Source organism: Rhineura floridana, chromosome 4 (assembly GCF_030035675.1).
Source record: "Rhineura floridana isolate rRhiFlo1 chromosome 4, rRhiFlo1.hap2, whole genome shotgun sequence".
Taxonomy (NCBI): Eukaryota; Metazoa; Chordata; class Lepidosauria; order Squamata; family Rhineuridae; genus Rhineura; species Rhineura floridana.
Window position 1 is genome coordinate 12,636,050 of NC_084483.1, and position 14,670 is coordinate 12,650,719.

General features: G+C 38.4%; 1 protein-coding gene across 12 annotated transcripts in view; it reads left to right on the forward strand.

Annotated features, from left to right (window-relative positions):
- The window catches only part of MCM8 (minichromosome maintenance 8 homologous recombination repair factor), a 36,517-nt gene that overhangs the window by 15,534 nt on the left and 6,313 nt on the right, over positions 1 to 14,670 (forward strand). For all 12 annotated transcript variants that reach the window (XM_061622512.1, XM_061622504.1, XM_061622510.1 and 9 more), the window contains exons 8-17: positions 3 to 88; positions 931 to 1,082; positions 2,451 to 2,649; positions 4,521 to 4,551; positions 5,166 to 5,306; positions 5,501 to 5,642; positions 7,600 to 7,795; positions 8,258 to 8,477; positions 12,119 to 12,328; positions 13,513 to 13,589. In XM_061622512.1, the coding sequence (XP_061478496.1) occupies positions 3 to 88; positions 931 to 1,082; positions 2,451 to 2,649; positions 4,521 to 4,551; positions 5,166 to 5,306; positions 5,501 to 5,642; positions 7,600 to 7,795; positions 8,258 to 8,477; positions 12,119 to 12,328; positions 13,513 to 13,589 (1,454 nt within the window). The remainder of the gene's footprint in view (positions 1 to 2; positions 89 to 930; positions 1,083 to 2,450; positions 2,650 to 4,520; positions 4,552 to 5,165; positions 5,307 to 5,500; positions 5,643 to 7,599; positions 7,796 to 8,257; positions 8,478 to 12,118; positions 12,329 to 13,512; positions 13,590 to 14,670) is intronic.

The following is a 14,670-nucleotide window of genomic DNA, read 5'->3' on the forward strand; positions in this document are numbered from 1 at the left end:
AGTGCCCTTTGCCTGAATGCCATGGACGATCATTCACTGCAGACAGAAGTTCTCCTTATACAGTTACAGTGGACTGGCAGTCTATTAAGTAAGCACACAGATTTAAAAGAAACAATCTGTGACATTTTGCGTGTATAAGTAGTCTTATCAAGATATAAATTTCAATTAAACTATTGTATACCTTTAATAAAAGTTGAGATGTAAGGAAAAAGGCGTGTTCTTCTGAGGAAATCAAATAATTTCTTTCATCATTCCTAGTACTGAAACAATGTTATGGAGGAAGTTGGTGATACACAGGATGTTTAACCCCCTCATTCCTGTCAATTTGTTCCCATCATAGTGTGAAAGCAGGTGAGGGAACAAATTGAAGGAAAAAAGACACACACACCCTCCATCTCTCACTGAAGGCAGCAAAGCTTTGGATGTGGCAGTTTCCTGTTATGGATTGATTAGGTAGACAGGGGTGTGTGTGAGAGAGAGGGAGGGAGAGAGGGAGAGAACTCAGAAGCTTCAACCCTGTGCTGCCACTGCTTTTCAGAAAAAGTTTCACAGAGGTCTGTGATTGGCAATTCATCTGAACCAGTTTTTGATATGATGACTATAGTTTGGGTAAAATATATGCGTGACTTCTCACTGTTCATCTTTGAGAGGTTATGTATGTATTTCTTGAGAGGAAATTAGAATACATTGCCAGGAACACATTAATTTAGCGCTCCAGGAATCAAAGTGGTTCCTGTAGCCTTGAAGGAACAAATTGGAACATTAGTTTCGACTTTAAAGTGTTGTAAATAGCTTGGTGCTCAATTCCTTGCAGATTCTTGTCTCCCTGTAACTGTTGAGTATATTTGCTCTGATTTAGGGTGGGAGTATACATTTTGATTATCTTTATGTAATATCTTGAATACTAAAGTATTATAACATACATTCTAGGATTCAAGAGCTCATGTCAGATGATCAGCGAGAAGCAGGTAGAATTCCTCGCACCATAGAATGTGAATTGATTCAGGATCTTGTAGACAGCTGTGTTCCAGGAGATGTGATTACTGTTACAGGCATTGTCAAGGTGTCAAACACTGAGGAAGGTATACTATATCTAGATACAACTTTTGTAGATTGATATTTAAGGAGCTTTTATTGTGTGTGTGTGTTGTTTGGAAACTCAAATTAATCCACTCACCTGAAAATGGTAACTGCTACATTCATCTTTGTACATGACTGTAGTCTAATAAGAAATTTTCCCAGTGAGAGCTGTCATACTGCAGTGGTTGGGCTACAAACCCTCAGTACAAGTCTCTCCTCTTTCATGGACTTACTGGATAACCTTAGGCAAGCTGCTCAGACTCAGCCCCAGCTAAAACAGAGGAATAGTGATACTGATCTACCTAAATATGTGAAGTGCTTGAAACTACTATGTAAGTATTAAGAAAAATAATTAATCGTTCTAGTCTAGCAGTTTCTCTGGCTTGCTAGTTTTCTATGTACAGAGGTTTTTTTTGTATGTACCACTCATGAGCCTCCCACATGCAGTCTGTCATGAAGGAGATTGTTCCTAGCAACCCGGAGATCACTGGATGGAAGAGTGTTTTTATCTAACTGTTTTTAGAATGTTTCTTTCCTGTAATTGTGTTTGGATTGCTTGTTGTTGTTGAAATGTTCTGTTGATGTGTTTGCTGCCCTGGGCTCCTTTGAAAGGAAGGGTGGGAATATAAATCCAATTATTATTAATAATAATAGAGATACAGGTTTTACTACAGTGTTATTTTTCAGGCAACTCTGTATATCTCACAATTGTTGTCAGATAACAACCCATGGAGGCTAAGATACAATTTTAAAACACTACAACAAATCATGAAACAGCTAAATGCAGCAAAAAAACAAACAAACCCCTACAGTAACACTGAAAGCAGCCGCTGGCAGAGTGCTGAAGGCTGAAAAACCACTTCTGCATTCTGTACACTGGCAAGCACACTGTTAGTAACAGATATGTGTTTAGTTGTAGTATCCTAGTAATGTTTGTATAAGTCTCTCCTGTATCTAAAACCTTAATGGGGGAAGGTTCATGTACTTGTGAGGAAACAAATATGTCGGGCCTTTTTTGGCATATTGTGTGTTGGCTATTGTCTGACATTCACCACATTCATATAAGTATTGTGAAAACATTGCCTCTTTAAACATAAGCTTATTAATTGCAAGTATGTAGGTTACTTTTGTCTTTGGAACTGAAGAAGCTGATAATGTTAGTTGTTAAGGTGTATCTTATGAATTCAGGAATTATCATCCTGCATTTAGCTCCTGAGAAACATTTAAAAGTAGATCCATAGTTATTGTCATTTATTTAATTATTATTTAGTTATTACATTTAGACCCTACCTTTCCTTCAGGGAGCTCAAGGTGGCATAATGTCCCCATAACGAGAGATTAACGTGGCTGCTGCTTTGATGATTTAACAGGAGCGTCTAGAAATAAAAATGATAAATGTGTCTTCCTGTTATACATCGAAGCAAACTCTGTCAGCAATACTAAAGGACAGAAAGTCAGTAACGATGAACATGGCATAAACCACCAAGCCTGCATGGAGTTTTCACTTAAAGATCTTTATGCAGTCCAGGAAATACAAGCTGAAGAGAACCTGTTCAAGCTCATTGTCAAGTATGTCATTTCTTGGGTGTCATTGAATATTTTGCTTGTTATCCTGTCTCAACATGCCAAACTATCGAAAATGGGCTTGAATTTTAAAAAAAACAGGATCACATTTTGAGTGAATGTAAATTGTGTATTATGTTATATTATAAGAACACTTGTTTAGGCATAATTGTAGTTAGCTGCAGTTTCTAAACTCTTCCCATATATGGCATTCATGTTTTGAGAGAGAGAGAGTGTAAAAGGTAGAACTGTTAAAAGGCATTATCTGAGTCCATGATGGAATACATGGAAGTTTGCCTCTAGCTATCATTTTCAAATGTGGGCATATTTCATTGCATTCTCAGCCTCTCAGGAAAAAGCATTTGTATCAGCGCCTAGTATTCTCTCCCCCTGCCCCACTGATTTAAGCCACTCTTGATGTCCTTTCATTTTCAGTTTCATTTCCAGAGCCCTTAGCTCTCCCTGTCTATAGGTCTTCCTTGCCTTTCTCATTCCGTTCCTTCTGTAGACCTTTTCCACAAATCCCCTCTCAGCATCAGATCCATCTCCCTTCTCTTTCATTTCATGTAGGAAAAGATGAAAGCAGAAAAGTTAGAACAGGGGTAGGGGGAAAAATCTAGGTCACTCCTGAGGTTTATAAAGGTTTAAACAAGGAGCAAAGACTGGGGCCTGCAACTGAAACCATGTATTTTCTTTATACGTAGAGAGAGATGTATAAATCAACAGAAGCAAGAAAATCACAGCGCTAAAAGAGCTCTGTCAGCTCGCTATTGTAGTTAAATGCATCAAAAAGATGTTAACAGTTTGGTTGGGTGTATCCTAGGCAGACAACAGGCTCCTTCTGGATTACTTGTGAGCAGCTGGTTTCTTAGGAAACCTTATGAGGGAGCAGAAGAGGTCACCTTAGCCTTTTATGACCTCACAAACACTAAGCCTGTAGACAGGTCCACATTGGCCAGAGCTGCAGTAAGGCCCTGCTTTAATGTGCACATGAATCTGCTTTTCTACTGAAGAGTCTCCTTTAAAAATGATTTTCAACCCACAACTTGGTCTAAACTGGAACAGCTTGTGCTGTTTTCCATTCAGCTTATGACTTGGAAAAAAGGGATAGATGAGTGCTAAGTATATGACATGAAGCAGATTGTACAGGATTTTGAGGGGCTATTAGAGGAAGGATCTTAACTGCTCACTCTACATTCTTTGGAGTCCAGGACATTTTTCAGAGGGATATGATGCTTGTATAGGAGAGACAATGAGTGCAGGTACTGTTTCTGTATCTGGAACACATTCATGTGTCCATAAATACACTCTAATATTAACGTTTAAGTTAACATTTTAACTTAACTTCTTTTATTGATCTCAGTGGAAGAGAGCCACATTAGAGTCACTCACAGTTGAACGAGGTCAGCAGAAGAAAATGATTTTTACAAATCGCAGCTGAGAGGTCTAAATCTCACTCACTGATACTGGCAAAGAACTTTGCAGATCAGCATAAGTGATATTGCCACCGAATGGTATAGAAATGTTCTGGGTCTTCAGATCCTTTCAAGACTTTTAAATTGTGTGTTATTGTCTGAAATATCACTAGATATCTGAGATATAATTATTGAAATCAGTGGGTCTTAAAAGTGCTTAACTTTGGCAGGATCATTCCCATAAGGGTTCTTTATGGGATTTGGAACTTAGTTTTGCATAAGATTAGTAGTTGTGAGACTTGTTAAGAAAGCCCAAGCATTCTGCTTAATTCTGTTACTACTGCTATGATATTACCAGGAGTGAGTGTGCAAGAGAGAGGTGATTAGCACAGAACATACATAACTCCAGATATTTGTTTTAAATTATGTGTTAATATTGCACTTTTTTTCTCTTCCTCCTAGTTCTCTTTGTCCTACTATCTATGGTCATGAGGTAAGTGCATCCCAGTGAAGAAATTCTGAAGGCTGTTCTAAATGCTTACCAGAAAATACAGATTTTTGTGTGTGGATTTTTGTGTGTGTGGTTTTGGATTGAACGCATCTTGTGAATTAACCAGTTGGCAATCAAAAATGACAAAGTTGGAACAGCACTGCATGAAGCGTCTGTTGTACCTATGTTCTGTGCCTTTTGAAGGATTCAGTTTGTTACCGTAGTATTAAAAACAAATCCCTTGATTATGTGTACGATCTAGGCCTGTTCTGAAGGCTGCTGAAAACATGCATATTCGCCGCTTTTAATTATTAAAGAAGCGCAATGCCACTTTTCAGATGTTATTACAAGCACTACTGCTGAAGTCTTCGTAATTACTTTTATAGGAGTTTGCTGTCCCTGTCTTCTATAAATAGAGTTTATGAGGCTTTAGAACAATGAAGCCATCGAGCTTTTTATTGCATTGTTTCTGATAAACTTAGTATTTTGCCATTGCATTTTCACCCCTGCAGGCTGGGATGCTCCTGTCAGGTATTGGCAGTCCACACATGCACTATGTTCTTGCACCTTGAGCCAGTCCTTTCAAATATTTTGTGTGTTGCTCTTCCATTTAACAGATTGTGAAAGCTGGTTTAGTACTGACATTATTTGGAGGATGTCAAAAGTATATGGATGATAAAAATAGGATTCCTATTCGAGGAGACCCACATGTTCTAGTGGTTGGGGATCCAGGACTGGGGAAGAGTCAGATGTTGCAAGTATGTATTCATTTATTAATGAACATAGTTTACTTGTTTTCATTACTACCGTCAACATTTTTTTTAAAGTATACTTTAGTGCTAGATCTGTCAATTTGAATATAGGATAAAGACATGTATTCTTCCATGAGGGTGGTAGTCAATGGTTGTCAACTCGCAGCATGCAAAACTAGCCTTTCCCATTTATTCCTTAGGCTGTATGCAATATTGCACCTCGTGGTGTTTATGTCTGTGGCAATGCCACTACTACATCTGGCCTGACTGTAACTCTGTCTAGAGACAGTTCTTCTGGAGATTTTTCTTTGGAAGCAGGTGCCCTCGTTCTTGGAGATCAAGGTACTATACAAGTATAACTTTCTGTGGACAGAAATGCTAATTTGCGATCACTTCAGTTGGCAGCTGATATGTTAACTTGTTTGTTCCCAAAATCTTATAAATACTGGCTGTAGTCTTCAAAGCACTTTTTCACATTGATTTTGGTATTGCAACACAAAAGGCTATAATTCTCATGGGATGCTTTTTTAAGACAATTCCTCATTTTGTGACACTGATCTTATGATATTGTAGGTTGTGGGAAGTTAGGTTTTGGGTTTTTTTCCCTGGTATTTGGTATTCCACTGGAAGATGGTCCAGCTCATAAGTGGGCAGCAAACCTGCTGTATAATAACTATAACTGCTTTATGTTTAGTTTCCTGGAGGGAGGCATTAGGTTTGGATGGGTGTATGCTACAAAATTAAAAATTCTCCTTCATGCACTATGCAAGGATGTTTCTGGAGGAAGGAAAGAAAGAACTTTTTCCCTTTCTTAGACTCCAGCATACATCTATTGCTATATAGTGCAATAAATTAATAAAATGCTAAAAATGTGAGCCTTCTAGCATTATATAGTATAGCAGAGGAAGACCTCCTACTGCCAGAAGTTCTCTAAGAGGCCTGAACGCTCTTAGGAGTAAGGGCACACTGCAACATTTTATTGTAGATCCCACTTGTTCTTATTGGGTGATATCCAGTGTTGTGTTCTGTGTGCATGCAGCCCCCCCCCCCAGTCTGCTCCAGAGGCTTGCCCCAACCCTGTGGAATTCATCCCACAAGAAGTAGTGATGGCCACAACGTGAATGGCTTTAAAAGAGGATTAGACAAATTCATGGAGGATGCTGTGCTTTATCTCTGCTGTCAGAGGCAGTATCCTTATGATTACAAGTTGCTGGGAATTGTAGGTGAGGAGAATGCTGTTGCTCTCAGGTTCTGCTTGTGGGCTTCCTATGGGTATCTGGCCAATGTGAGAACAGAGTGTTGGACTAGATGGCCTGATCCAGGAGGCTCTTTCTATGAGCAGATTTTTGGGGCATACATCTCATTTGCATGACAGTTGGATATCTTTTGCTATTCCTGATTTAGCAATTCCTGTTCAAAGATGACTGTCTTGGCTTGCTGCCATGTAGTTTTCAAAACTAGCTTTGCAATATGTAGGTGCCATGAATGAAACATGGAGTGTATGTGCTAAAACAATTTGCAATATGATTAACCTTTTTTGGAGTGCAAAAGGGTGGCTATGCGTGTAGTTTCTGGTGCTAAGTCTGATTATCTAGCACAAGATAGTGTATGCAGCAGTCCTGATACACACCTAACCATGTCTACTCAGAAGTGAGTCCTGTTGAATTCAGTGGCGCTCACTCCCAGGTAAGAGGGATTAGGATTGCAACTTAATTCAGGAATATCATTAAGTGCTGAGCAGATTATTGGTATTGTAATTTTTGATTAGCGCCAATTGCCGCTGATGGTGGGGCTAAATTAGGGAGCCTGGATACAAAAGAGGGCAAGGCTCCTGCACTTTCTAATTTGAAGAAGAGGCAATTTCATCAGGCATAGATTGTCATGCAAACAGGAGCCGTATAACTCTTCTACATGTGGCCACCAAAGGCTGAATCCAGTCCCCCTTTCTACAAGTAGATGATCAGTGCTGACTAAACTGACAGCACTGATCATTTCATGGGTGGGTAGGCATGAGTAACTGTTCATGGGCAGCCCACTTTTGTACATGTTGGATCTCTGTCAAAGCCAAATGCTAAAGATTTTCTAGAGAAATTTCAAATTAGGTATCTAACGTTTATTAGAACTATTTGATGCCTTTATTTATTTATTTTGGAACAGCACTTTCAAATTGTTGGAGAGGAAAGTGCTGCTTCAGACAGGGTTTTGGCACATTATTTTACTTTGATGCTTTTCACTTGTTGATTCATAAGCGTTTAGGAAGAATGCCTCTCTCCCTGCCCCCTTGTTAATTTGTTTTCAGGCATTTGTGGAATAGATGAGTTTGATAAGATGGGGAATCAACACCAGGCCTTGCTGGAAGCTATGGAACAGCAAAGTATCAGTCTTGCTAAGGCTGGTATTGTTTGCAGTTTGCCAGCCAGGACATCAATCATAGCTGCTGCAAATCCAGTTGGGGGACACTATAATAAGGCCAAAACAGTATCTGAGAATTTAAAGTAAGTACTTGTAAAAGGTTTTTTCTATAGCTTGCAACAGAAACAAGAATTGCCTTGTGTGGCTGCTGGCCTTCATGGAGGGAATTGCTTATCCCTTGTCTTAAATGCACAATATTAATACTTTTAAAATTAATTTTGTGTAGTTTTTTATTAAATGTTAGCATGTTGAAACTAATGTAAATCAATGTATACCACAGTTTTCTCTGAAGAGATCTCAATTTATTATGAATTATTCATATTAACTATGCTTTCAGGTGTGCTTCCATTTATATAGAAAAGCTGTACCCAAATGTGTATATGTATGTGTTTATTTATTGAATTTATTAGTCACCCATCTGGGAGGTTGTCCAACCACTTTGGGCGACGTACAGCCAAGGATATACAATTACATTAAACAGTAACATAAAAACATGAACAGATTAAAATCACTTCCTCTACTTCCAGTTTTTGTTTGTTTTGTAGAATGGGAAGTGCTTTATTGTCACGATTTGACTTAGTATTCATACTGCTGGATATACCAAATGAAGATCATGACCACTTGCTTTCTGAACACGTGATGGCAATGCGAGCTAGAAAACAGTCTGGATGCAGCAGTGTTGTAGTGACTCGTGAGGATTCTCAGAATTCAAATGTATCAGTCCTTGAAGCCCTTTCAGATAAACCATTATCAGAAAAATTAAAGGTATTATATTCTGTTCAGATTCTCTCTCTCTCTCTTCCCTCCACCGACAATGCCATCCCATCTCTCCAGGGAATCAGCATGGGCTACCCAGAAATGATAAGCTTTAGTGATATTTTCACTTGCCGGTTCCACAGGGAAGGACAGAAGAGAGAGTACTTTAAGATAATGTCTAAAGACTGCATCTCTTACCAGTTTTCTCCTATTGCAGCAGATGGAATGATGCAGGAGATCTTAAATATACAATCCCTTACAACTTTAAATCTTTTCTGGCCCACTGAATGTTTGATTATGCAGATATAACTGCATTTTCCTACTAGTGATGCTTCTAAGCATCAGTGAAGCTTCTTGACATTGTAAACTGCTCCTTGATTTCCCATCTTGCACTCATCACTCATCTCCCCCCCCTTTTTCCTCTACTTCCCACTAAGTTTTTTCTCCATACAACTGTTAGCCTTGTGTGTGCCTTGGTCTGTCTCACTTACCCGAAACTCTCTTCTGACTACTCCTCGCTGCAGGTTGGAAAACTGACGTTCTGCCATGTGGAAGCCGTACTGTTAATGGTTACAACAAGCAGAATGAATTACATAAATGATGGCATCTGTACTTCTTGATGAGTCAGTTGCAGCATTTTAGAATAATCTGAGGGAGAAATCATGGAGAAATGTGGCACTCGTTTTTTTCTGCTGCTGTGTTATTGGTAGACTGTTTCTTCTGTTCTTGTTACCTTTAGCATGATGGCCTATTAGTTTTGAGGTGGTTTACGCAGAGGGAGATCTTAAATTCTGCTTTAATCTTTTTAACCTGTGATTAATAAAGCAGAATCCTGTGATATGACTTGAAAAGTATAAGTGGGACTTAGCATATATTTTTATAATCTCCAACTTTTTTCTAGTTTCAGATCTTGTCACCATAGAGACATTTCTGTTCCTGATACCAGATTTAGACGTTTTGTAAGCTTCTTTTTGAGAGCCTCTTGGGGTTATAAAGTGGGATACATAAGTAGTATAGATAAATAAATAAAACCCATGTTTATGTATAGATAGCCAGGACTTTCAAGTGCCATGGATTATGGTCTGTCTGTGCACGGGGGGCTTTTCAGCTCCTCTCTTCCAAGCAGCCTCTGAAATCCCAAGCCTTCTTTTTTTTTTTTTCAATAATTTTTATTCAGATTTTCATAAAACATACAAGACAAAATCATAAAACATTCAAAGACAAAAAACAAAATCAAAAATAGTTAAACAAAAAGAAAAAAAGAAAAAAAAAAACAAAAATAAAAAATAAAGAGTAAAATATTGACTTCCCATTTGTCAAAGATCAAATCAGTTATAAGTCTATAATATATAACAATCCTGTCTCTTAAGTCATATTATAAAATCACTTTCCTCCAGTAGTTATCTTACTTAATCATCAAATCTCATAAACATTACTTTATTCTTTCCACAAAAAGTCAAAGAGAGGTTTCAATTCTTTAAGAAATATATCTATCAATTTTTTTTTCCAGATAAGCATATCGATTAATCCATCTCATTACTAATTATGATAATCTTGTTGTCATAACCATAGTCAAAATAAACATTTCAATTAATCCATCACATCAGAATCTGTTAGGTTCAGTAATTTCAGTAGCCATTGTTCTATTATCCCTATTAGTTCCATTTTCCATCTTCCATCTTCAGTAGTCTTGTTAAGTCCAGTAATTTCAGTATCCAATCTTCCATTATCAGTATTCCATAATAATCTTGCTGTCAAAGCCATAGTCATATAGTAAGAGTCTGATGGGAATTACCTCTATCCCAAATATTTTCTTGCCATCCATTCTGAATAGGTTGCTGAAATACTGCTGTAAAATCATATCTCTGTTCTTTTTTTCAAAATACACTGGGTCATCTCTTGAAAGTTTTTCCATTGTCACATGGCTGCAGTTAATTCCATAGATTTTCTCTATATTGGGCTCCATCACATCATTCCAGTCCAGAAGATTATCCATGCCATTGATAACTTTATCTCTAGAATCTTCATTAATTTCTTCAGAGATAACATTGAGTTCCAAACAATAGATTTTATTTCTAAAGTCCATAGACTCCAAATCTTGTTCCTGTTCCACGTTTGTTCCAATCTCCGGGATCTCCTCTCTCACAGGGACCCCTGTTCCAGTCTCCAGGGTCTCCTCTCTCACAGGGACCCCTGTTCCAGTCTCCAGGGTCTCCTCTCTCACAAGGACCCCTATGTCTTTAATCTCCTGTGTCTCCAAACAATAAATTTTGTTTCTAAAGTCCATAGACTCCAAATCTTTTTCCTGTTCCACGTTTGTTCCAATCTCCGGGGTCTCCTCTCTCACAGGGACCCCTTCCAGGGTCACCTCTCTCACAGGGACCCCTATATCTTTAATCTCCTGCTTCATTTTACTCAATTCAATTTTCAGCTCCTTACAACCCTGTCGCAGGTTTTGTTTCGTTATCTCAATCTCATCCATTATTTTCTGAAACATAGTTATTTCCAGCTTCTCAGCCACTTTCTTAATTGCCATTTTAAAAGAAAAATATAGGAAAACCACTTCTTATTTCAGCAACAATTGGGTTAATACTCCAAACTTGGTGACATCACAGTATAAACAGAGCAGACAGCCTTATCTCTCCATGCTTAAGTAAACAAAATGCAGTTCCCAGGATCGAAACAATTAATGGCGGTCGTCAGAAAACAGATTCGTCAAAATAAAATAGACCAAAAAGAGAGTAGTCTCAGACAATATAATATTCTTCAAAATAAAAATCTGGAATAGAAATCCCTCTTCTGTGTATATCTTTAGAATGCAAATCCAGGACAGCTTTTTGCAACAAAAACAGAGATAAGCTATTAATTAGTGAGTAGCAGAGAGAAGTTATGGCTCCCCAGTGAGATGTCAAAAACCGATCAATCTGGCAAATCTCTTTTAAACAGCAACAATTTAAGTCAAGTAAAAGAAAAATATAGAAAGAAGGGTGCTTGCCTGTTAGTGCGTTCTCTCTTAGAAGATAAGATGAACGTTCGCTTTTCCAGATAGAGCTTGTTGTTAAAAATCCGTCCCACCTTCGTCGGCTGGACCTCGTCCCATAAATTAATGAGATCTGGTCGTCCCAACAAAAATAGGCTTTGAGGTTAATCTCTTCGTTTCTCCCTACCCGGGAGAAGTTTAATCAGTCAAAAAAAGAAAAAATCTGACTGATATATCTGAATAAGCTTCTTTTGAGGCAGGAGCCCGTCTCAAAAGCAGGCACAGGCTAAGTCACCCTTCCCGGGTGACAAGGAGCTGTCACTGGAAGGAAATATTTTCCCCTCTTCTATATGCATAGAAACACTTTCCACTTGCATCTAGGGTGGGGAGCTTGATCCCAGCTCTTGAGTTTAACTTGCTATATAGCAGTTCAGTGCTCAAAGGATTTTACACTTGTTACATCCATTCTCACAAAACGCCCTGTGTTGTGAGGATATATCACAGAATGACTTGCATTGAGTACCTATGAATGAGGTGAGACTTCAGCCTTGGTCTCCCAACCTTAACAGTCTACCTGTGGAAACCACCATGGTTCAAATCTGATGGTGCTATCCATTTCTCCAAATGAAGTGGAATGTTGTAATACCTAAGCCATATTTTCACTTGTTAGGTCATTCCAGGAGAAAACATTGACCCAATTCCACACCAGCTGTTAAGGAAGTATGTTGGCTATGCACGGCAGTATGTACATCCCAGACTATCTCCAGAAGCTGCTCAGATCCTCCAGGAATTCTACCTTGAGCTCCGGCAACAAAGCCAAAGAGCAGATAGTACACCTATCACCACACGGCAGCTGGAGTCATTGATACGTCTTACTGAGGTATCCTTTCATTTCACAATTTCTAGTTGCTAGAAATGTTTACAATAGGACATTTTCGACAAGTGACAGACTGCTAAGATGTTAGTGATTTTCATGTTGGGAGGAAAAGACAGCTCAAAGATTCCCTTACATCTTAAAGAACTGATTTATTTTAATTAGTACATGATGCCATCAACCTGATGGGACTAGAGTTGGATGAAATTTGAGTTGAGTTCTTGAGATTCCAGGGAAGCAAGGAAAGTCTCACCATCTTTTTTTTTTAATGCGTCTACTGACTTGTTTTGCGTATACAAAATTAAGCAAGTTAAAAGTTAATAGGCTGTAGCCATTTTCATATCCCTCAGTTCCTTGAATGGTCCTTCATATATCCTTGCATGGATAGTTTTATAATCTCACTTCTGTGAATAGTCTCAAAGCAGAGAGATCACTTAAAATATCATCCCCCAAACAGGACACTATTCCACAAAAGATTTCACCAGCAGCAAGTAGAGTAGTACTAGAACGTCTCACTTCTCAAATATGATTTTACTGGTGCAATCCAGATTAACCCTTCTTGCAAGATTTTGTTCTTCATTCAACTTAACTTTACAATTAACTGCACTCCTCTCTCCCTAATACTTTACCTTGATGCTATCTCTAAGCTACCTTCTTCCTAAATTTTGTTGTGCTAAATTTTTATTCCAGAGAGCAACATGGTTCTTTGTTGACTTAAACTGCGTCATGCTGTTGATCCATCTAGCCCAGTGTTATGCACTATGACTGGCAGTGGTACTTGCAAGATCTTGGGCCCAAATCAGCTATCCGAGGTCCTTTAACTAGAGATGCTGGGGATTAAACCTGACACCTTGTGTGTATGAAGCATGTGTTCTTAACGGGCCTTTTTTTAAAAAAAATGTCAAAATTCAGCAACTTTGCTGAACTATCTCCATATTCAAATTGAAGAATGTGGTGTATATTTGTATTCTTTAACCCCAGGCACAAACTCCTTTCATGTAGCCTTTCTAGTCTGACTAAATTTGGGAGGAGCTGTTGTTGGTGTTGTATCTGACTAAATCATAAGAGGTGTACCCATTGAAGTCAATGGACAAGTTAATCATGCCCCTTGATTTCAGCAGTTCTGCTCAAAGTATGACTTGGATACAACCCATATTAACTTACATTTTAATTATGATTTTTTGTTTAAGGCACGGTCAAGGTTAGAATTAAAAGAAAAGGCCACCAAAGAAGATGCTGAAGATGTCATAGAAATAATGAAATACAGGTAGTATGCACAGTAAGAATGATAATTTATTACATCTCTTTGTCACTTATAAAAATGTCTCGCAGTAACTTGCAATTGTAAAAGCATACAAAACACAAAGCTTAAAATGATTTTTAACAAATTAATTGACTTAAAGTTCTCATCCGGCAACAACTTAACCCACTGTATTAATGATGAACAGTAAAAAGAGCCTGGGGCATAATCTACCATATAACCTCACTTAAGACTGAAATGCTTGGGTGAAAGGAGGATCTTTATTTGGTGCTTGAAAGTTGGTAAATGATGGTGCCAAGCTGATCTCTCTGGGGAGGGCATTCCACAGCTGAGGAATCACCATTAAAAGGGTCAAAACTAGTCCTTTGAGCCCAGAACTTGAGCCCAGAAAATAATTGGCAGCCCAATTTATAGCAAACAAAAGGCTTGGGTTCTAACGTACACCTGGAGCTCTTAAAAAACAGGAGGTACTTTCATTTATTTCAGTTACATGTACACATTCCCCATAGCCGGGGAATTCTGTGCTGGAATCAGTGAGCCAGGCCCGGCCTCCAAGAGGTCTTCTGTATCTTTAAAAGTTGTGCAGGGAGAAAGAAGAATTCCATCTTGTGGTTTTCCCCATAACAGTGTTGCAAGAACACCTGCACTTGGCTGACTTTCTCTTCTCCTAAAGATACAGGATCAGTCTCAGGCCAAGAACCTGGCAAACCTACTCAAGATGTTGCTGAACTCAAACTGTTATCAGCCACAGCCAACAGGATCAGTGGTCAGGGATTATGGGAGTTATAATTCAAGACATCTGGAGTGTGCCAGGTTGAAAAAAAAGTTAATTACTCATTTCCCCAAGTATTTGCTTTTGGAAGATTTAGCACAGGTTGTGCAATGTGTTATGAAGGCTGGCGGGGTGATCTAGGTAGGAGCAGTAGTTGAACAGTGTTTTGGGATATGTTGAACATAGTGAGAAGAATTGCAATCTGCATGCTTTTTTAAATTTATTTAATAAAGGCTTCAAACCCTCATTATGTTTAAGGGCAGGAAGTATTAACTCTTCCAAAGACAGTTCTTTGCCTAGTTTATAGTTTTACCT